This window comes from Aythya fuligula, chromosome 1 (assembly GCF_009819795.1).
Source record: "Aythya fuligula isolate bAytFul2 chromosome 1, bAytFul2.pri, whole genome shotgun sequence".
NCBI classification, from domain to species: Eukaryota; Metazoa; Chordata; class Aves; order Anseriformes; family Anatidae; genus Aythya; species Aythya fuligula.
The window spans coordinates 127,744,610-127,760,026 of NC_045559.1; the positions used below are offsets into that span (position 1 = coordinate 127,744,610).

General features: G+C 41.7%; 1 protein-coding gene across 6 annotated transcripts in view; it reads left to right on the top strand.

Annotated features, from left to right (window-relative positions):
- Nucleotides 1–5,207: 5,207 nt before the first annotated feature.
- AP1S2 (adaptor related protein complex 1 subunit sigma 2) overlaps nt 5,208–15,417 on the top strand; it is a 30,700-nt gene continuing 20,490 nt past the window's right edge. For 2 of the 6 annotated variants that reach the window (XM_032185243.1, XM_032185252.1), the window contains exons 1-4: nt 5,208–5,300; nt 6,342–6,520; nt 13,915–14,023; nt 14,966–15,103. In XM_032185243.1, the coding sequence (XP_032041134.1) occupies nt 6,342–6,520; nt 13,915–14,023; nt 14,966–15,103 (426 nt within the window). In that variant the 5' untranslated portion in view covers nt 5,208–5,300. Of the gene's footprint in view, nt 5,301–5,844; nt 5,858–6,137; nt 6,161–6,341; nt 6,521–13,914; nt 14,024–14,965; nt 15,104–15,417 lie in introns of those variants that run through there. The other 4 variants (XR_004253123.1, XM_032185214.1, XM_032185223.1 and 1 more) reach the window with 4 other exon arrangements.

A 15,417-nucleotide genomic window follows, 5' to 3' on the forward strand; every position in this document is an offset into this window, starting at 1 on the left:
AACATTCAGTTCTCTGCTGCACCGTGGCACAGTTTGTACCAGTGGAGCAGGAAAGGGCATTAAGAGTTGTGACAATTTCTTCATAAATCTCTGTGGAGCAGCTCATTTCTTCTTCATTCCTCTGCACGCTGCTCCAATATAAACATTGAAACAAGAAAGATAAGAGCATCACACAAGTAAAGAGAATCCTGCTGCTCACTAGCCCAATGCACAAAATGCTGCCAGCTGGCTTGTGCTGCTGCATTCAGATATGTGCTGTGCCTCATGCAAGGCTCAGACTGACAAACGTGGTAAGCAAGGGGAAACCCTGGCTGACTGGCAGCTACCACACGCTCTTACCTGAATGTGCAGAAATTAGGTATTTTCAAAATCAAGTATTTATTTTCCAAGGGAAATTACACATGTAAGCCATAATTCTGTAATTCACAGAACTGGGCCAAAAGACCAACACCTCAGCTTCAAACCAGCTGTGAAAAGTCGACTTCGGGGATGAACACCCCTGATGCTCAGTTTGTGGCTGTGCCTATCACACGTGGCCTGAGGGAGAGGCATACACAACTGTTAGAAACCAGTCATATTTAACAGGATTTCAGTGACCTGTAACACCTATCCTGAAAAAAACAGGTAGGTAGGGGTTCTAGGTAGGATCTGATGACTTAGTAGCATCTAGCAATCAGGCCCCTGGTTTGCAATAAATAGTATTTCATCAAGACAGAGAGCTTCACATTGAAAAAAATAAAAAAAAAAGGAGCGTGACAATGAAAACTGTCATTTACGATCTCATGTATACTTACTTTGGCTCCACTGAGATTAAGTGTTCTGCATGAATCAGAGTGGAACATGATACTCTAGCCAATGCTCAGACAGTACATCAGGGAAGAGAATTGCATATAATAATGCAACATCCTGTTTGGAGGCTTAAGAGGCAAAAATCTAGCAGTAATCACTTCCAAGGCTAGTAACTCAGTTCTTATTGCCTTCATAATGACTCCACGGTTATTCAGTCAATGAAAATGGAGTCTGATATTGTGCATCAAGAAGATAAATTAACAATAAAATGAGTCTCACTGATACATCCACTGACTACTTTAGTGAAGACCTGCAAAGATACAGGATGCGCTTCTAAAGTACGCTGCCTCCTCTTTAGGAAGGTGAAGACAGTGGAAGGGTAGGCTGAAGTAAAGTCCTTCTTTACCAAATATTAGGTGGCATTTCTGGGGAAAAAAAAGAAAAGAAAAGAAAAAACACATTAAAATTTAATAAACAAGTTTTCCATTGGAATTAATAAACAGTTTGTTTTTCAAAAGCCTCCTGGTTTACGCAGCATTTTGTGTAACAAAGAAAACACAACAAAATGTTATTAGGGGCTTTAGTCTTGGCACTAAAACAGTGCATGAAGTGCCAAATGCCAAGATGTCAGCCTCAATAACATTTGTACAAGACCCATATTCCAGACAAAACTACTACATTCTAATTAATAAAAAAAATCAAAACCCAAGATCTGACATAAACCATACCAGGGAAAGCCAAGCAAATTTAATCTTATTTTGTGTAAGCTTCCTTCCTTCCTCCCTCCCTGCTTCTCTTCCCAGCTCCAGGCAGTTCTCTTCTGTGTCTGTAGTCATGCTGGAAATAATCTAGGGAGAAGCTCTTGCCTGGGGACCCCAAATGTCTTATGGTCAATGGATATATCCCCGGAAGACTTGCCTTACATCTGAAATGGAGTACAAAGGATTTTATAACTATAGCAATTAAAAAAAAAAAAAAAAACAACAAACATCCATTAATAAAACAGGAAGTTATCATTCGTGGCTTAGAGATCAAAATTCTGAGTTCATTCTTTAAAATCTGTCTTGTTAAAGCTGGCTGTAAGGCAATAAACAAAGGCTAATGAACAGAAGACTCAGTGTCATGTCTAAAATTAGACTGCATGACATTTGCATTGTCATGGGTTTGCGGAATACGCAGAGGCTATTGTATTATTGTTTTAAGCATCATATGCATCTTTATCAATTTGCTAATTACAGCTAGTTTAGTATATTGCTAGTTCAATAGGTAAGTGACAGGATAATTTCTTACAGGAACAAACAATGGAGTAGGTATAAAGAGGGGTAATTAGTACAAACCACAACACTGCGGAAAAAAAAATGCGAAGAGAACATCATCTGAAGTTCCCGAAAGAAACAGCACAAACAGAAAGGAGAGCATTACCTCTTCTTGTCACTGCCCTCCTGACAGAGGTACTGGATCCCAAGACTGGCTCACTCAGTTGTTTTCTCCTCACCTGTACAGCCAAAATAAGCCTTGTTGGCAATTCCCTGCTACAACAGAGAGAGGTAGCACAAGCATTTACGGCAGCACAGAAAAAGAGATGGGAGCATGGGGGTGGGAATGGGAGGAGGGGATGGGGGAAGCTGGGATTTAGATCATCTGAAACTGCCATGGAATCACACCTTAAATTGCTTAAAATAAGCAGGCTCATTTTGAGAGAAATGAGTTGAAGGATGATCACACCAGTGGCAATACCATGCAGGCTTGAGAACATCGCATCCTCTGGCTGAAACAGTGATGAGGAGGCTGAGGAGGACAAACTTCATCTGAGATTGACTGAACTGGATGCTGCTCCCACCATGCTTGACGTATCACTGGTTGGTCACGCATGCACATCACCTGAAGCTGCATGTAGCAGAGAGATTCAGACCAGGAGGGGATTTAACTAAGAAAATCCAGGTTAAAGTCTGTAGAAACCCAGTCACATAATAGATAGGAGGGAGGAATACAGGAGAAAAATGCACTTGTATCATTGGATGAAACGAGAAATCTAACAAAAACTGAAAAAGGCGATACAGGATCCAGAAAGAATCAGAGTTTTTAAGACTTTGCCTATAAAGCACCAAAATACGTCTGTTTCTTGAACCATCTATGTAGTCCGGCTAAATTTCACTAACAAAGCATTTGCAGAATGTGTGCTTTCATCTGTACGCAGAAATATTTCACTGAGCTAGGAAATAACAAATCAAAATACAGCTCTGGAGTGACTACTTCAGAAATTCATTTCTGAGCTCTCATTACGATGATGACCTTAATACACTGGAAGTAGCCAAGATGAACAGAAACACAAGGTGGTTTCTGGCTTAAATAATGATTTTGGTGATCTAGAAACACTTGCAGCGTGTATGTACTCCTAATGGAGGGTTCATGGGATATAGGATGCTCAATTCAAGGACAGACAGCAAAGTACAGGTTAGGAAAGAGACACTTAAGAATGCTTACTGAACAAAAGGGTGCTCGAGACCACGGAATTGCCTCAAAAGGAACAAGCAGAGCTGCAAAATTACTGAGGACAAAATAATACACAGAGCAGAATAATACCACAGCAGTGAAAGAGTAGGTTCTGTGAGCTACCAAATCCACATGCATCTGTCCTTGCAGCTGATGGAAGACCAGTTCAAATGAGAACAGGACGCTTGCTAAGTCAACGTTAAACAGGATGAGAAGAAGCACCTCCAGTTGCAGTTGCCACTTCCTAAGAGATGTCGCAACTGCCTTGTCCACCCTGTTTGGTTTCATGCATGCCTCCTTCTCCCTGGTATCACTTTTCTCTCACAGCTCTAACTTATACTGTAAAAAGGTAAAGTAATGTATCTGCAGTTTTCCTCAAGTACAATTGATTATAGCATTCCCTGAAATGCCAGAAAACTGGCTTTCCTGACTGCCCACGTTTCTACACAAAAGCACTTCCAGCACTGTTTTCTGCTGCCACAGCTGTTTTGTAGCCAGAAGAATAGATTTTTTTTTAAGCGTCAATAATAAAAAGTAATAAAAGCACAACACATCCCAGAGCAATTGGAGCAGCTCCTACCAGGAAGGTGCAGAGGGGAGCTCGGTTTTCCCCGTGCTGTCAATCAGCGTGTTATGCCACTAAACAGCCACCTGGCAGAAATAACCTTTTCTGATTATTTCCATCTTTAATGTTGGTGGTGGGGCAGAAGAGAAGGAATGGTGAACTCACAGGATCATTAGGGTTGGAAAAGCCCTCCAAGACCATCTGGTCCAACCATCCCCCTGCCACCAATGTCACCCACTGCACCCTGTCCCCAAGCACCACGTCCAACCTCTCCTTGAACACCCCCAGGGACGGTGACCCCACCACCTCCCTGGGCAACCCGTCCCAGTGCCTGACTGCTTCTTCTGAGGAGAAATGGCTCCTCATTGCCAACCCGAACCTAGAAGATTCTTTTTTTGTGAGGCGTTCGAACTTTGGCTTAAAGAGATGCTGCTCTGCATTTCTTTCAGATGGTGTTTACACCACGGAATTTTAGCCAACCTGCATCAGAACTGACAAAAAAAAAAAAAAAAAATCCCTACAAATAATTAAAAAAAAAAAAGCAGGTCTGGCTGTTTTGGCACACGATTCGTAAAAATTACCCAATGCCAAACTCCCCACCCCCCCCAAAAAAAAAAAAAAAAAAAAAAGACTGTGACTAATCCGGGATATCTAATTAGCGAATTTAATCAAGGTCACTTTGGGAGAAAAAAAGCGTTATTAAGGAAAAAAAACACAAGGAGCAGGGCGGCGGCTGAGCCCCCGCGGCTAACGTTCGCGGTGCCGCCGCGTAACGGTCGCCCTGCCGCGCGCCCCGCCCCGCCCCGCCCCGCGCGCCTCAGCTCCCCCCTCCCACGCGGGGCACGCACGTGCTAGGAGAAACACGGCACTGCGCATGCGCCTCCCATCCATCTCCCTCCCCCCCCTCTCCCCGCGGGCGGGGCGGAGCCCGTGTCTCCGGGCGGCCGATTGACCGCTGTCACTGCCCCGGCGCCGCGCCTCGCCGCCCCATTGGCGGCTGGCGAGCCGCTATCCGCACCGCGCCCTCTGATTGGCTGCTGCCGCGCCGGCCGCTGCCCTATCCCAACGCGGGCCGCACGGATCGCGGACCCTCAACCCCGCCCCCTCACACCTCCTCCTCTAGCCCCGCCCTCCCCCTCTGATTGGCCGCGACGAACCCCTCCGATTGGATAGCGGCGGGCTCCCCTTTACCCCCCCCCCCACCCTCAGCGCGCATGCGCCGAACCGGTAAAGTTTCCCTCTGCCCCCCCTCCGCTCCCTCCCCATGGCCCCGCCCCCGCCCGGGCAGGGAGGGGCGGGGCGGGGCGGGGCGGCCGTTGGGGTGCGCGCGCGCTGGGGCCCCCTCCCCTCAGAGCCGCTCGGCAGCCGCGGCGGCAGCACCAGCGCCGCGTCCTCCTCCTCCTCCTCCTCCTCCTCCTCCTCCTCCTCCTCCTCCTCCCGTCCCCGGGGCACGGTGAGCACCGCCGCGTCCCCCAGGCACGGCTCGCTGAGCCCCGGGACCCCCCGCCCTCACCTCATATCTCCCCCGGGCAGCGACCGTTAACGGCTGCCCCCCCTCCGCTGGGACGCGGCGGCTGTGAGGGGAGGGGGGAGCCGCGGCCGGGAGGGGGGCTGCGAGGGCTCGGCACTTGGGACTAGCCTCTTTTATTATTTTTATTTATTCCGCTTTATTATTATTATTTTTTTCCCCGTCGGGTTTCGCGGCTGCCTGGGAAACTTCCTCAGCCCGGTTCGCAACTTGGAGCAGAAAAGAGGAAAGGGGGGAAAAAAGAAAAAAAAGAAAAAAAAAAAAAAAAAAAAACCAACAAACCCATCCGTTTCCTTCAGTGTTGCGGCTGCTGGGAAGCCCAGCCGGCAAGTTGCTCTTAAAAATATAATTGCAACATCACTCCTCGAGAGGAAGCGAGCCCTGGAACATAGGACCGCAGGGAAAACACTTAATCTCGGCTCCTTTTGTGTGAGGCGAGGCGAGGCAGGGCTCTGCCGTGCCACAGGACGCTCCGCTGGGAGGTTTAATGCCTCTTAAAGTATTCTGAGGCTTTTCGGAGAGATCTTAAGTGCCAATTGCTCCTGCTGCAAGGCTCTAAGCCGCTGAATTGAAAAGGAGGTTGGGTGTTGGACGAGGTGGCTGTGCCGGTTTTTTTGTTATTTTCCTGTCGTAAATGCATATGCAGCCGTACCGGGGCTGGCTGGACGCGGTTTGTCAGGATTTGGGGTGTATTCGCTGCCTGACTTGCGTTTCTGAAACTTGTGCGTGCTTTCTACTATCTCTGCTTTGCCTGACCTTGCTCAGCTGAATCCTTTGTGTTATTGGTACTCTCAAATCTTGTGTAACATCTGCCACCGCTGTAGAAATGCATAATGTAGATAGCCATCCAAAAGCCTATCTTGCTTCCTGCTTGGTTTTCCTCGTAGCTATCTAATCTTCAACTAAGAGACTGAGATTAATCCTTTTTTTTTTTTTTTTTTTTTTTTTTCCCTTCTAATTCAACAGATGCAGTTTATGTTGCTTTTTAGTCGCCAGGGGAAGCTGAGACTCCAGAAGTGGTATGTCCCGTTATCTGACAAAGAGAAGAAGAAAATCACAAGGGAACTTGTTCAAACAGTATTAGCCCGCAAACCGAAAATGTGCAGCTTCCTGGAATGGAGAGACCTGAAGATTGTCTACAAAAGGTTATTCTTTCTCACTAACCTTGTAATTACCATATGTCACAAACAGTGTAATAAGCAAGAAAATAACGATGGTTGACTTTTTTAATTTATCTCTTTTTCTTCCCTCTACTGGCTATGGAGGAGACAGACTTTTTCTTTGGATCTAATTTGATAGCCAAGTAGGAATCATTCATGTGTAGAAAGTCATTCATGCGTTTCGAAATGTGCTGAAGAGATGAGGTTCCCTTCTACTTTCATAAGGAGTGGTGGGTTTTAGTTCTCTGCTTAGATGCCTACGATAAATAAATACATGGAAATAGGAAGCATGTAAGATGTAATAAGTAATAAATACTAAATTTCATAAACATTTACCTCAGGCAGTGGCTTCATAAAGCAGTTGTAAATGTAACTTGCTTCTAAAAGCTCATAGAAATATGGAAAGCATTCTCTTGTTTCAGAGTATGTAGGGTTTTGTTTTTTGTTTTGCTATGAACACGCAAAGGCATTTCTCCTAACTTACGAAATCATGAGTAGCTTTTTTTTGGGGCAATTAATGTATAATTTTCTTTAGCAATAGTTTCCTGTCCCAGTTGTTCACTAACTTGCTAGAGTGTATGGCAAGAAATTTTTTAGTTTTATTCTGATCTTTAGAAAGTATTACAATGTAGAGGTGTAGAAATAATTTTCCCCACAAATTACCGTAATTATCATTGTGATTTGGGAGGCTGCTTCTCTTTCAGCTAAAGCTGGTGGTATGAAACCTAGAGTTAACTCCCTGCTCTAGTTATTTATAAACTTCAAAAGGTTTATGCATTCTTATTTTCTTTGAGGTGGTAAATAATTTCAGTGCCTTACGATATTGTTGTGTTCTGTCAGTAGGAATGACAGAGAACTGGCGCTGAAACTGAGTTTCTGACTCCCCTCCAATGTACTGAGTGGAATAAAAAAGGAATAGATATTCTAAGTCCTGCTTTCATATGTACATCAGTGCATGTAGCATTGTGCACATGAAAGCTACCAGTGTATCTGATCTGTGTAGCTCTCCAAAATCAGGAGGAAAAACAATAAGACTGTACTTAAAGAAAACAATGTTTTTTTTTCTTCCTGTTGATTTCTTACAAAACTTCTTCAACATACATGTAGACAAGCTTGTTCAAATGCTTTCTGTGCTCCTGTAAGCGATGATGCATGCAAGTGTGCTTTCAGCTGGGCTTTTATGGGGCTAGATCAGAAGAATGGGGCATGAGTAGGCCAGCCTGTTCTACTCCTTGCCCAGTCTCGAACGGTGGTAGCTGTTCTGGTAGTGAGTTCATTCTGTGCTATTCTCTCTCCCGGTCTCTTTACAACGGTTGTCAACTGCTTGTCATGTCCTTTTCTGTTCAGATAGCAAGTGGAAATCTGTGTATGGCTTTTTGAGTTGTGGTGTTCGTGCATCTCAGTAACATGCAATGGGATCTGTGGTCAAGGAGAATACAGAAGTTGGCTGCGGTGTGTATGTAGACTGCAGTCCATCTGCTAGACTGCTGGTGTGCACAGCTGACTGCAGTAGCTTTTTTCACTGCCTGCAAACCAATCTGGCACAGTTAGCCTATGAAATTGCTTAAGATTAGCTTGTATCAAGCTAATTAACATCTCAATTTCTGTTCTACTTTGTTTTTTTTGGCAGTTGCATTAGGCTAAAACATCACCAAAAGGACTGAGTGTAAGAGGTGATAGTTGCTGTACAGGATTTTAAACTACTTTTAGGTTTTCAGGGGAAAGACTTTTTTCCCAATCAATGTACCATAATTAGTGTGTCAGCTACCATGATCTCTTTGAAAAGGCAGATCTGTTAGCTCAGAAGCAGATTATACCGAGAAGACAACTAAAATAGTCAAGGTCCAGTACTTCCTGAACAGTGGGTAGCTAAAAGAGCAAGACACCTAACAGAAGCTGTGTGGTTTATGAAATTGCAGAAGGCGCTCGCATTTGCTTGCAGACAAGACTTCTGCACATCACTACTGTCTGTCCTTGTCTGGTCTCTTATCGGGAAGGATCTCAACTTCTTAGTGCAAATGTTTTTTAAAATAAGTTTTTAAATAAAAGCTACAGATGTTTGTATGTATTGCTGTTGTGCATGCTTTATGTACATACTGCTATTATGAGTCTGAAATGGCTGATTTGTGCTATAAATGTTTTTAGAGCATATTAACTGTCAACATTTCAGGTGTGAGAGAACTGACCTAGATATATCAACTCAAAGAATGGTTGGCATTATTAGAAGTATACTCTAGGCTCTTATTGTACGTTTTTGCAAAAATAAAACCAACTCAAATGCAAAATTGACAAGCTTGTAGCTTTTGCTGCCTTCTGATATTTCACATTTGGCAAGAAAGCTGGACTACTTTGATTAGCCTCCTTAGTTCTTTGGGATTTCATCCTTATCATTCATATAAAATGCTTTCTGGATGAAACTTCAAGGAGACAGAGCTGTATGTCCTTAAAATCCATCTGAATATGCGATTACTTCTGTTCTCCTTAGTAGTTTCATATATGTAGCGTTCATATGCTTGCAAAACTGGGTCAGTCATTGTTGCCTTATTTTTTCATTAGAGATACAAATTCTTTAGAGATCACAAAATGCAGATAGTAAGGTGCCCTGTTTTTGACATAGCTCATGAACTGGGCTGGATGTGTTCTGTGGCTCATTTGGAAGAGAGTTTTTCAGGCTGGTAGGCACCCAAAGACTGAAAAAGGATATGAACTTCTGACTCCAAAAGACACAGTTTTGAAGTGACTTCCCAGGGGAAAAAAAGAATAAAATAAAGAATGGGAATCCATTAACAATTGAGAGGGAGCTGTCTGCAGACAGCTGATTAGAAACTTAGCAAATACAATTCATGTTGCTCTTCCTTTTGTTGTTCTTTAACTAGTAGTATCGGAGCATACAATATTGGATAGTAGTTTGTGCAGCTTTCCCTTTTTGACAGAGAAATCATTGTTAAATGTTAAAAATTCTAATATTTTACTGGAAAGAGAACTTAAGATAGGTTGTGTGTTTTGTTTTTTTTTTTCTTTTAAGATCTCAGCTATTTGCTGCTTTAGCTTCTGGCAGTATTAGTTATTTTCATTGTGTAGTATATGGCACTTGAAATCAGAAATTGCAGAATTACTGATTTTGATGTAAATTTTACTTGTTATCATTTGGTATACTGAGGTTGTTGGACTTGGTTATTGTTGATTGGTAACTTGATTAAGGATTGTGATTTTGCTTTTATATGTCAATTTGGAACTGTATTGCCGTACATCGTTTTAAATTGTCACAGCTTGTGCTGCCTTTAGTGTTGTGACAGCCTTCCATTTAATGTAAAATAACCTTAATCATAGGTTACTTTAAAGACTTGGGGGGGGAGGGGGGGGTTAAAACTCTCCTACCTTCCACCTCCAAAGAAAAGAGCCCATTCTGCAAGCAGTGTGCTCCTCCACTCAATATTTTGATCCCATTGGTAGTTATGTGGCAAGTTCTAGGGTCCAGTAGTGGACCTGATCAGTATTGTTCCTTACGTGTATTTAACTGAATTGTGTCTGTTAAAAATGTAACCCCAGTGTTGCGTAGGTATCTCTGTAAAACTGACTGAGTGTAATGATAATTGTTAATTAGGTACTTAAGTTTGGTTGTTTTAACTAGCTTAGGTTCTCTGTATGCTATCCTGGTTCTTGTGGTACTAGGAGGACCTCTGCATATTTCCAGGCAGAAACAGCAGCTTTACCTTACAGAGGGTTACCAGTACCAAGATTTTGTTCGTCTCTAAACATAGGGGTTATAGCCTTGCTGAAATAAGAAACTGTGGAACAAATGCCTATTTTAGATAGCTTTATTACTGTTGCTTATTTCTGTATCCTAATTAAATAGTGACTGCTCTGCCTGTCCTAGAGTCTTAGAACTTCTTATTAATGAAACATGCGGCTCGTTTGAAGGAGGAACAAATCTTGTGCCAAGGGCAACTTTAATGGCTACAGTTTTCACTGGGTCAACTGTGATAACCTATCACCGAGTCCCAAACTCGGGCTGCCTGAAGTACCTGTGCCTTTGAAAGGCAGCGTAGCATGGTGGTGGTGGCTTTGAGTTGAGCTCTGCTCCTTCTGAGCTCTATAGGCTTCAGGTTTCTGCACACAGAATATACATGCAAAGGAGCTTAGATGCTGAAGGTCTTCAGGCTTCAGCTTTACCTGGTGACAGATTGTCAGTGATGACTTTAAGTAGGTGTTCTCTCATCGTGTAGAAGACCACTGAATGGATAGGGCTTGCAAGCTGTGCTCTGCCCACAATGACCTGATCCCTCAGCAGAACTGGTGAGCCTGGCAGTGAGCAGTTAGGGGAGAACGTGGCTGAAGGATTAACTTGCCAGTTATGAGGCTTCTCGCTATTGGACTAGTGCAGCTGCTGGAGGAAGGTTCATAAATTTTGTTTCCCTCCACACACACAAAAAAAAAAAAAACCTTTGTAAGGTCACCTACCTGAAGGCACAAATTTTAGCGTTTGTGTTGCCTGTAGTTCCTTTTTGCTCTTCCATTTCTTATTGCATTCTTAGGTGATTTTTTCCAAACTGTTTTTGGTCTCTGGAACTGGTCCCCCTTTCTGACAAGGAGACGGTGTTTTATCATAAAATATTTCCTTAACTGAGTGTAAACAGCTGATTTAGGACTAAGGATCCTGCAGGGTGGGGGGTGGTCTGGAGAACTCAAACTGCAGTAGGAATGAAAATGGCAGAATGTTTCTTACAGGCTGGGCGGTGTTTGCTTTTCAGTGTGGTGTGGCTTATTTTATTTCAAGATTTTCCTCTTCATTGAGCGTTTTAAGAGTTCTCTCTCAGGTTCATTAGGAAGAAACAACATTTCTGTAGGTTAAATAATTTTTTCAGCCTGACTACAGAAATTTACTCATCTTTGTATAGACAATCTCCATCTGTTCAAGAGTATTTGTGGATGCTTTTCTGAAGCCATGAGCTGTAGAGGGAAGAAATGACAGCAAACTATTGCTGTTGAGAATTTGGGTCTTAAGAAATGCATACCTTTGTTTCCAGTATCGACATGCCCTTTGCAATGATGGCTGACATGTACAATCTTACACTGTTTGCAAAGTAGGCATATTGAATCTGCATTTGGTTACTACTTGGAGGGGGGAAAAAAAAAAAGGGAAAGAAAAAAAAAAGTGATGTTCTCTAGGGATAGATACCTAGGCCTCCATTTTGTCTTATGACGAGTAGTTTTCATTTTTTGGTATTCCTTTTCCAAGACTGCAGTTGGCAGAGCTTGAAAGTATACTTTGCTTAATAGCTGCCAAATAAAGTCTTTCAGAAGTATGCTACATCTTCTTTTAAATTAGAACACTGAGAGCAGACAGCTTTCCTGGAAAGTGTTCTATGTTAGGTAAAATCCCTCTCCCTCCCTTCTCTTTTTGTACTTCCATAAAATAATTCCGAGTGTCAAAAGAGACTCTTAAGTAATAGAGAAATACAAAAGGACTGTCCCGCATGGGTACGTTTCAAATATTTAAGTCAAATGTGATTTGATAAGTATTACTGGTGTGCGATTCAACTTGTTTAAGCACTATGGGAATGGTTTACCTATACTTCATAATCAATTCTGCTTATCTGTATATGAAGGACACTTTGTTTAGGTGTATTTGACTTAGGTGCTGGTAACCACCATAAATGTCAACTAATGTACAAAGTTCTCTTTTCTACAAGCAAATATGCTAACTTGGAGCTAGACTTAAAAAAAAAAAAAATAAAAATAAAAAATAAAAAATAAAAAATCAGGAGGTTTGAGAAGTTTTTCTTCATACTTTCTTCTTTCCTTTTTTAAGCATCTTTGTTTAAAGATGCCATATACAGATAGCATTTTGCAAGCTACTACAATTGCTGTAAATGTCCTTGAAGTATTAAAGTGAGGGACAAGCACAGCAGTGTAAAATCAAAAGAACTGTTCTCAGATAGGGCTTCTGATGAGCTGACAAGTCACCATGGTAAAGAGATGAAAGAGCAAGGGAATTAGTGTTGCGCGCTTCATTGGAGGTACCTGCCCTCTCTCTTCACCAGCCCTTCCCTATCCCCCAAGTCTGGTTTTGTGATAGGTTGGAAAGAAGTGGTGGATAGAATTTTTTTTTTTTTGTATAACAGCTTAGAACTTCTGAATAAAAGTGTTTCTGATCAGTTGTGACTTGAATCGGCTAGAGCAGAGTGGGGGTGAGACTTTCAGCATCATCATGAATGATACTAGCTAAGTGCTTGGGAGATATTTCAACACACTACAAAATATTCTTTTTTTGATTTCTAGCAAAAAAGAAAGTCAGTTTCTCTTAGGCCTGACAGAGTTCCAGGTAATATGATAAAGTGATAAAAACTTCTGTAATGTTAAAAAGGCATATTCATTTCAGTGTGTGGGAAAAGAATATGCATCTTAAACTTGGTGTTTACATCCTAATGACTCTTTTTAACAGGGTTGGCTACTCAGTGCTTAACACTGCCAGTTCTCTCTAAATGGGCAAACAAAAGCAGCTCCTGGTTCACATAAATCAGTGGCTACAACAGGTGTTACTTGAAATCTCATTTCTGCCATGTGTATCTGTGTGCCATATGGTTTTGGCACTTTACAAAAGAGCAAACGGGTTTTTCAGCTTTTACTCCTGTTTTTGTTTTGCCCCAGCTGCTTTTTTAAACATGAATTCAATAACTGTGTGGTGTCATACGGTAGAATTGGGTAGTCTTTTTGTTAAAGTGGAACTTAAGATCACATTCGAGGAAATAATTGTCTGTATTCCAGGGTGGAAGTGGATTGCTGGAAATGAGTTGATGGCCTCTCCTGACACCAGAACAGTTGGTAGTGATGGAGTTGTTGACTTAATAGTGCTTGGGGTATATGACATTAGTGTTAGTCCTGGAATTTTTTGGCATTAGTTAAATTCTCTAAAGACCAAATCCTAAATTGCTAGTTCCATTTATTTATCCCAGGGCATTTTAATTAGCTGTTATATGTGTAGCTTGTGTGCTATAACTTTAATGTTTAATCTGTTGATTAGTATACCAGTGTTTGGATGTTACAGTTAGTGGAGAAAACATCTTGCCTCAAAACTCTGCCAGGAGGCTAGAGAATCAAATACATTTCCTTTTCCAAATGCTAATGAGGCTAATTTAATTCCATCAGCTAAAAGATGATAAAAAATGAAGTCCTCTTTAACTGTGGAAGGCAGATCCCTTTGGGTCCATGTGTGTGTCTGTTGGTCTCCAAGCCATTTTTTGGTAGAGCTTGCGTGGCTATTCGTACAAACTAACAACGGTGTAAAGTTAAGTTTAAGGACTACTGAGAATTTAATAACTCTCAAGTGTATTCATTTTACTCGTCTTTTGCTAATGAGGATTATTTTGTTTTTACAGATATGCAAGCCTCTATTTCTGCTGTGCTATTGAAGATCAGGACAATGAACTAATAACTCTGGAAATAATTCATCGTTACGTAGAACTTCTTGACAAGTATTTTGGAAGTGTGAGTTAACTTCTTTTCGGTCATTTTTTATGGATTCACAGTCTCTTTATATTATATCACTTTGTTTTATTTCCACAGTGTTTTTATTTAAAATACAGTCAACTGGCTGTTAAAATGGTTTATCTAACAGATTTTCTGTTGCTTGGCCAAACTAAACTGATCAGTGCCTACATACCTGTTAAAATATAAAAATATGATTTTGGAGAAGAACAGTTGATAGTCTGGTGTTAATTGCCTATATTTATTTTATTTCATAGTTTCATTTGTGGTCAGATAAAATCTTACGAATCCTTAGCTATCTGTCCAGGCTTCCAGCTTCTCTTCTCCTGGTGCTGCTCTTGCGTATATACTTTCCCCCACGCTCCAACACTTCTTACATCTGCTTTCAAATAATGCAGTTGGTTGTGAGCTAGCAGGAGGGGAAGAGAAGAAAAGACAAGGCATCTGCTTTCCCAGATACCAAAAACAAACAGAACAGAGGTAGTGTGCGTTTGCGCTTAGGAACACTGCTGCTCATCCTTCTGTCTTTCTAGCCCTTCTGACTAGGGCATGCACAGGATGAATAAGAAATTGTGACTGTTCAAAAATTTTTCTATACAATTGCATGATCTGCCTCTGGATAGAGCAGGGAAGAAGATAACTATAGTGGTGATCTTCTGCCTCGTGAAAGACATGTCAGACTGACTGACAGTTGTGAATTGAACTTTTTAACAATGAAAAGGCTTTTAAAAGAGACTGCTCTATTTTTTTTTTAACTTGAGCAAAAAAATTTTCATTCCTTTTGGTCTCAAACTGTTCTTTGTTGTTGTTGCCCAATTTAAAAAGTTACAGCGTGAAGCTAACATCCTCATTTGGTGGAGCTGTGAGCAAGTTAAGTTTTGTGAGAGGACACCTCAACAGGGTGTACTTCCACTTCGCAGTAATGCTTGATGTTCTTTGTAGGTATGTGAACTTGATATCATCTTCAATTTTGAAAAAGCCTATTTTATTCTGGATGAGTTCCTTTTGGGAGGGGAAGTTCAGGAGACTTCCAAGAAAAATGTTCTCAAAGCCATTGAGCAGGCAGATCTTTTACAGGAGGTAAGCAAATTAAACTTCTCTGGTCAAAGTGTGGGCATGCTAGACTGTGATTAGAAAAAGTTCCTGTTTCTTTGAGCTTGTAGAAGGTGCTTTCTAGCATGCCTAGCATGTAGTTTCTGCTTAGTTGTTCTAATTGTGCAATACTACAACATTATCTGCTCTTCTCATCTTGTTTGGCATGAGTATATTGTAACCTACTGTGATTTTGTGTGTTTGTTCTGTGTATACCTAGGTAATTATAGATCGTGCAGCTTTAGTTTTGTTCATGTGTCTTTCATTCTTTTTATTAATCAGCACTTAGTTTTTTGTCATAC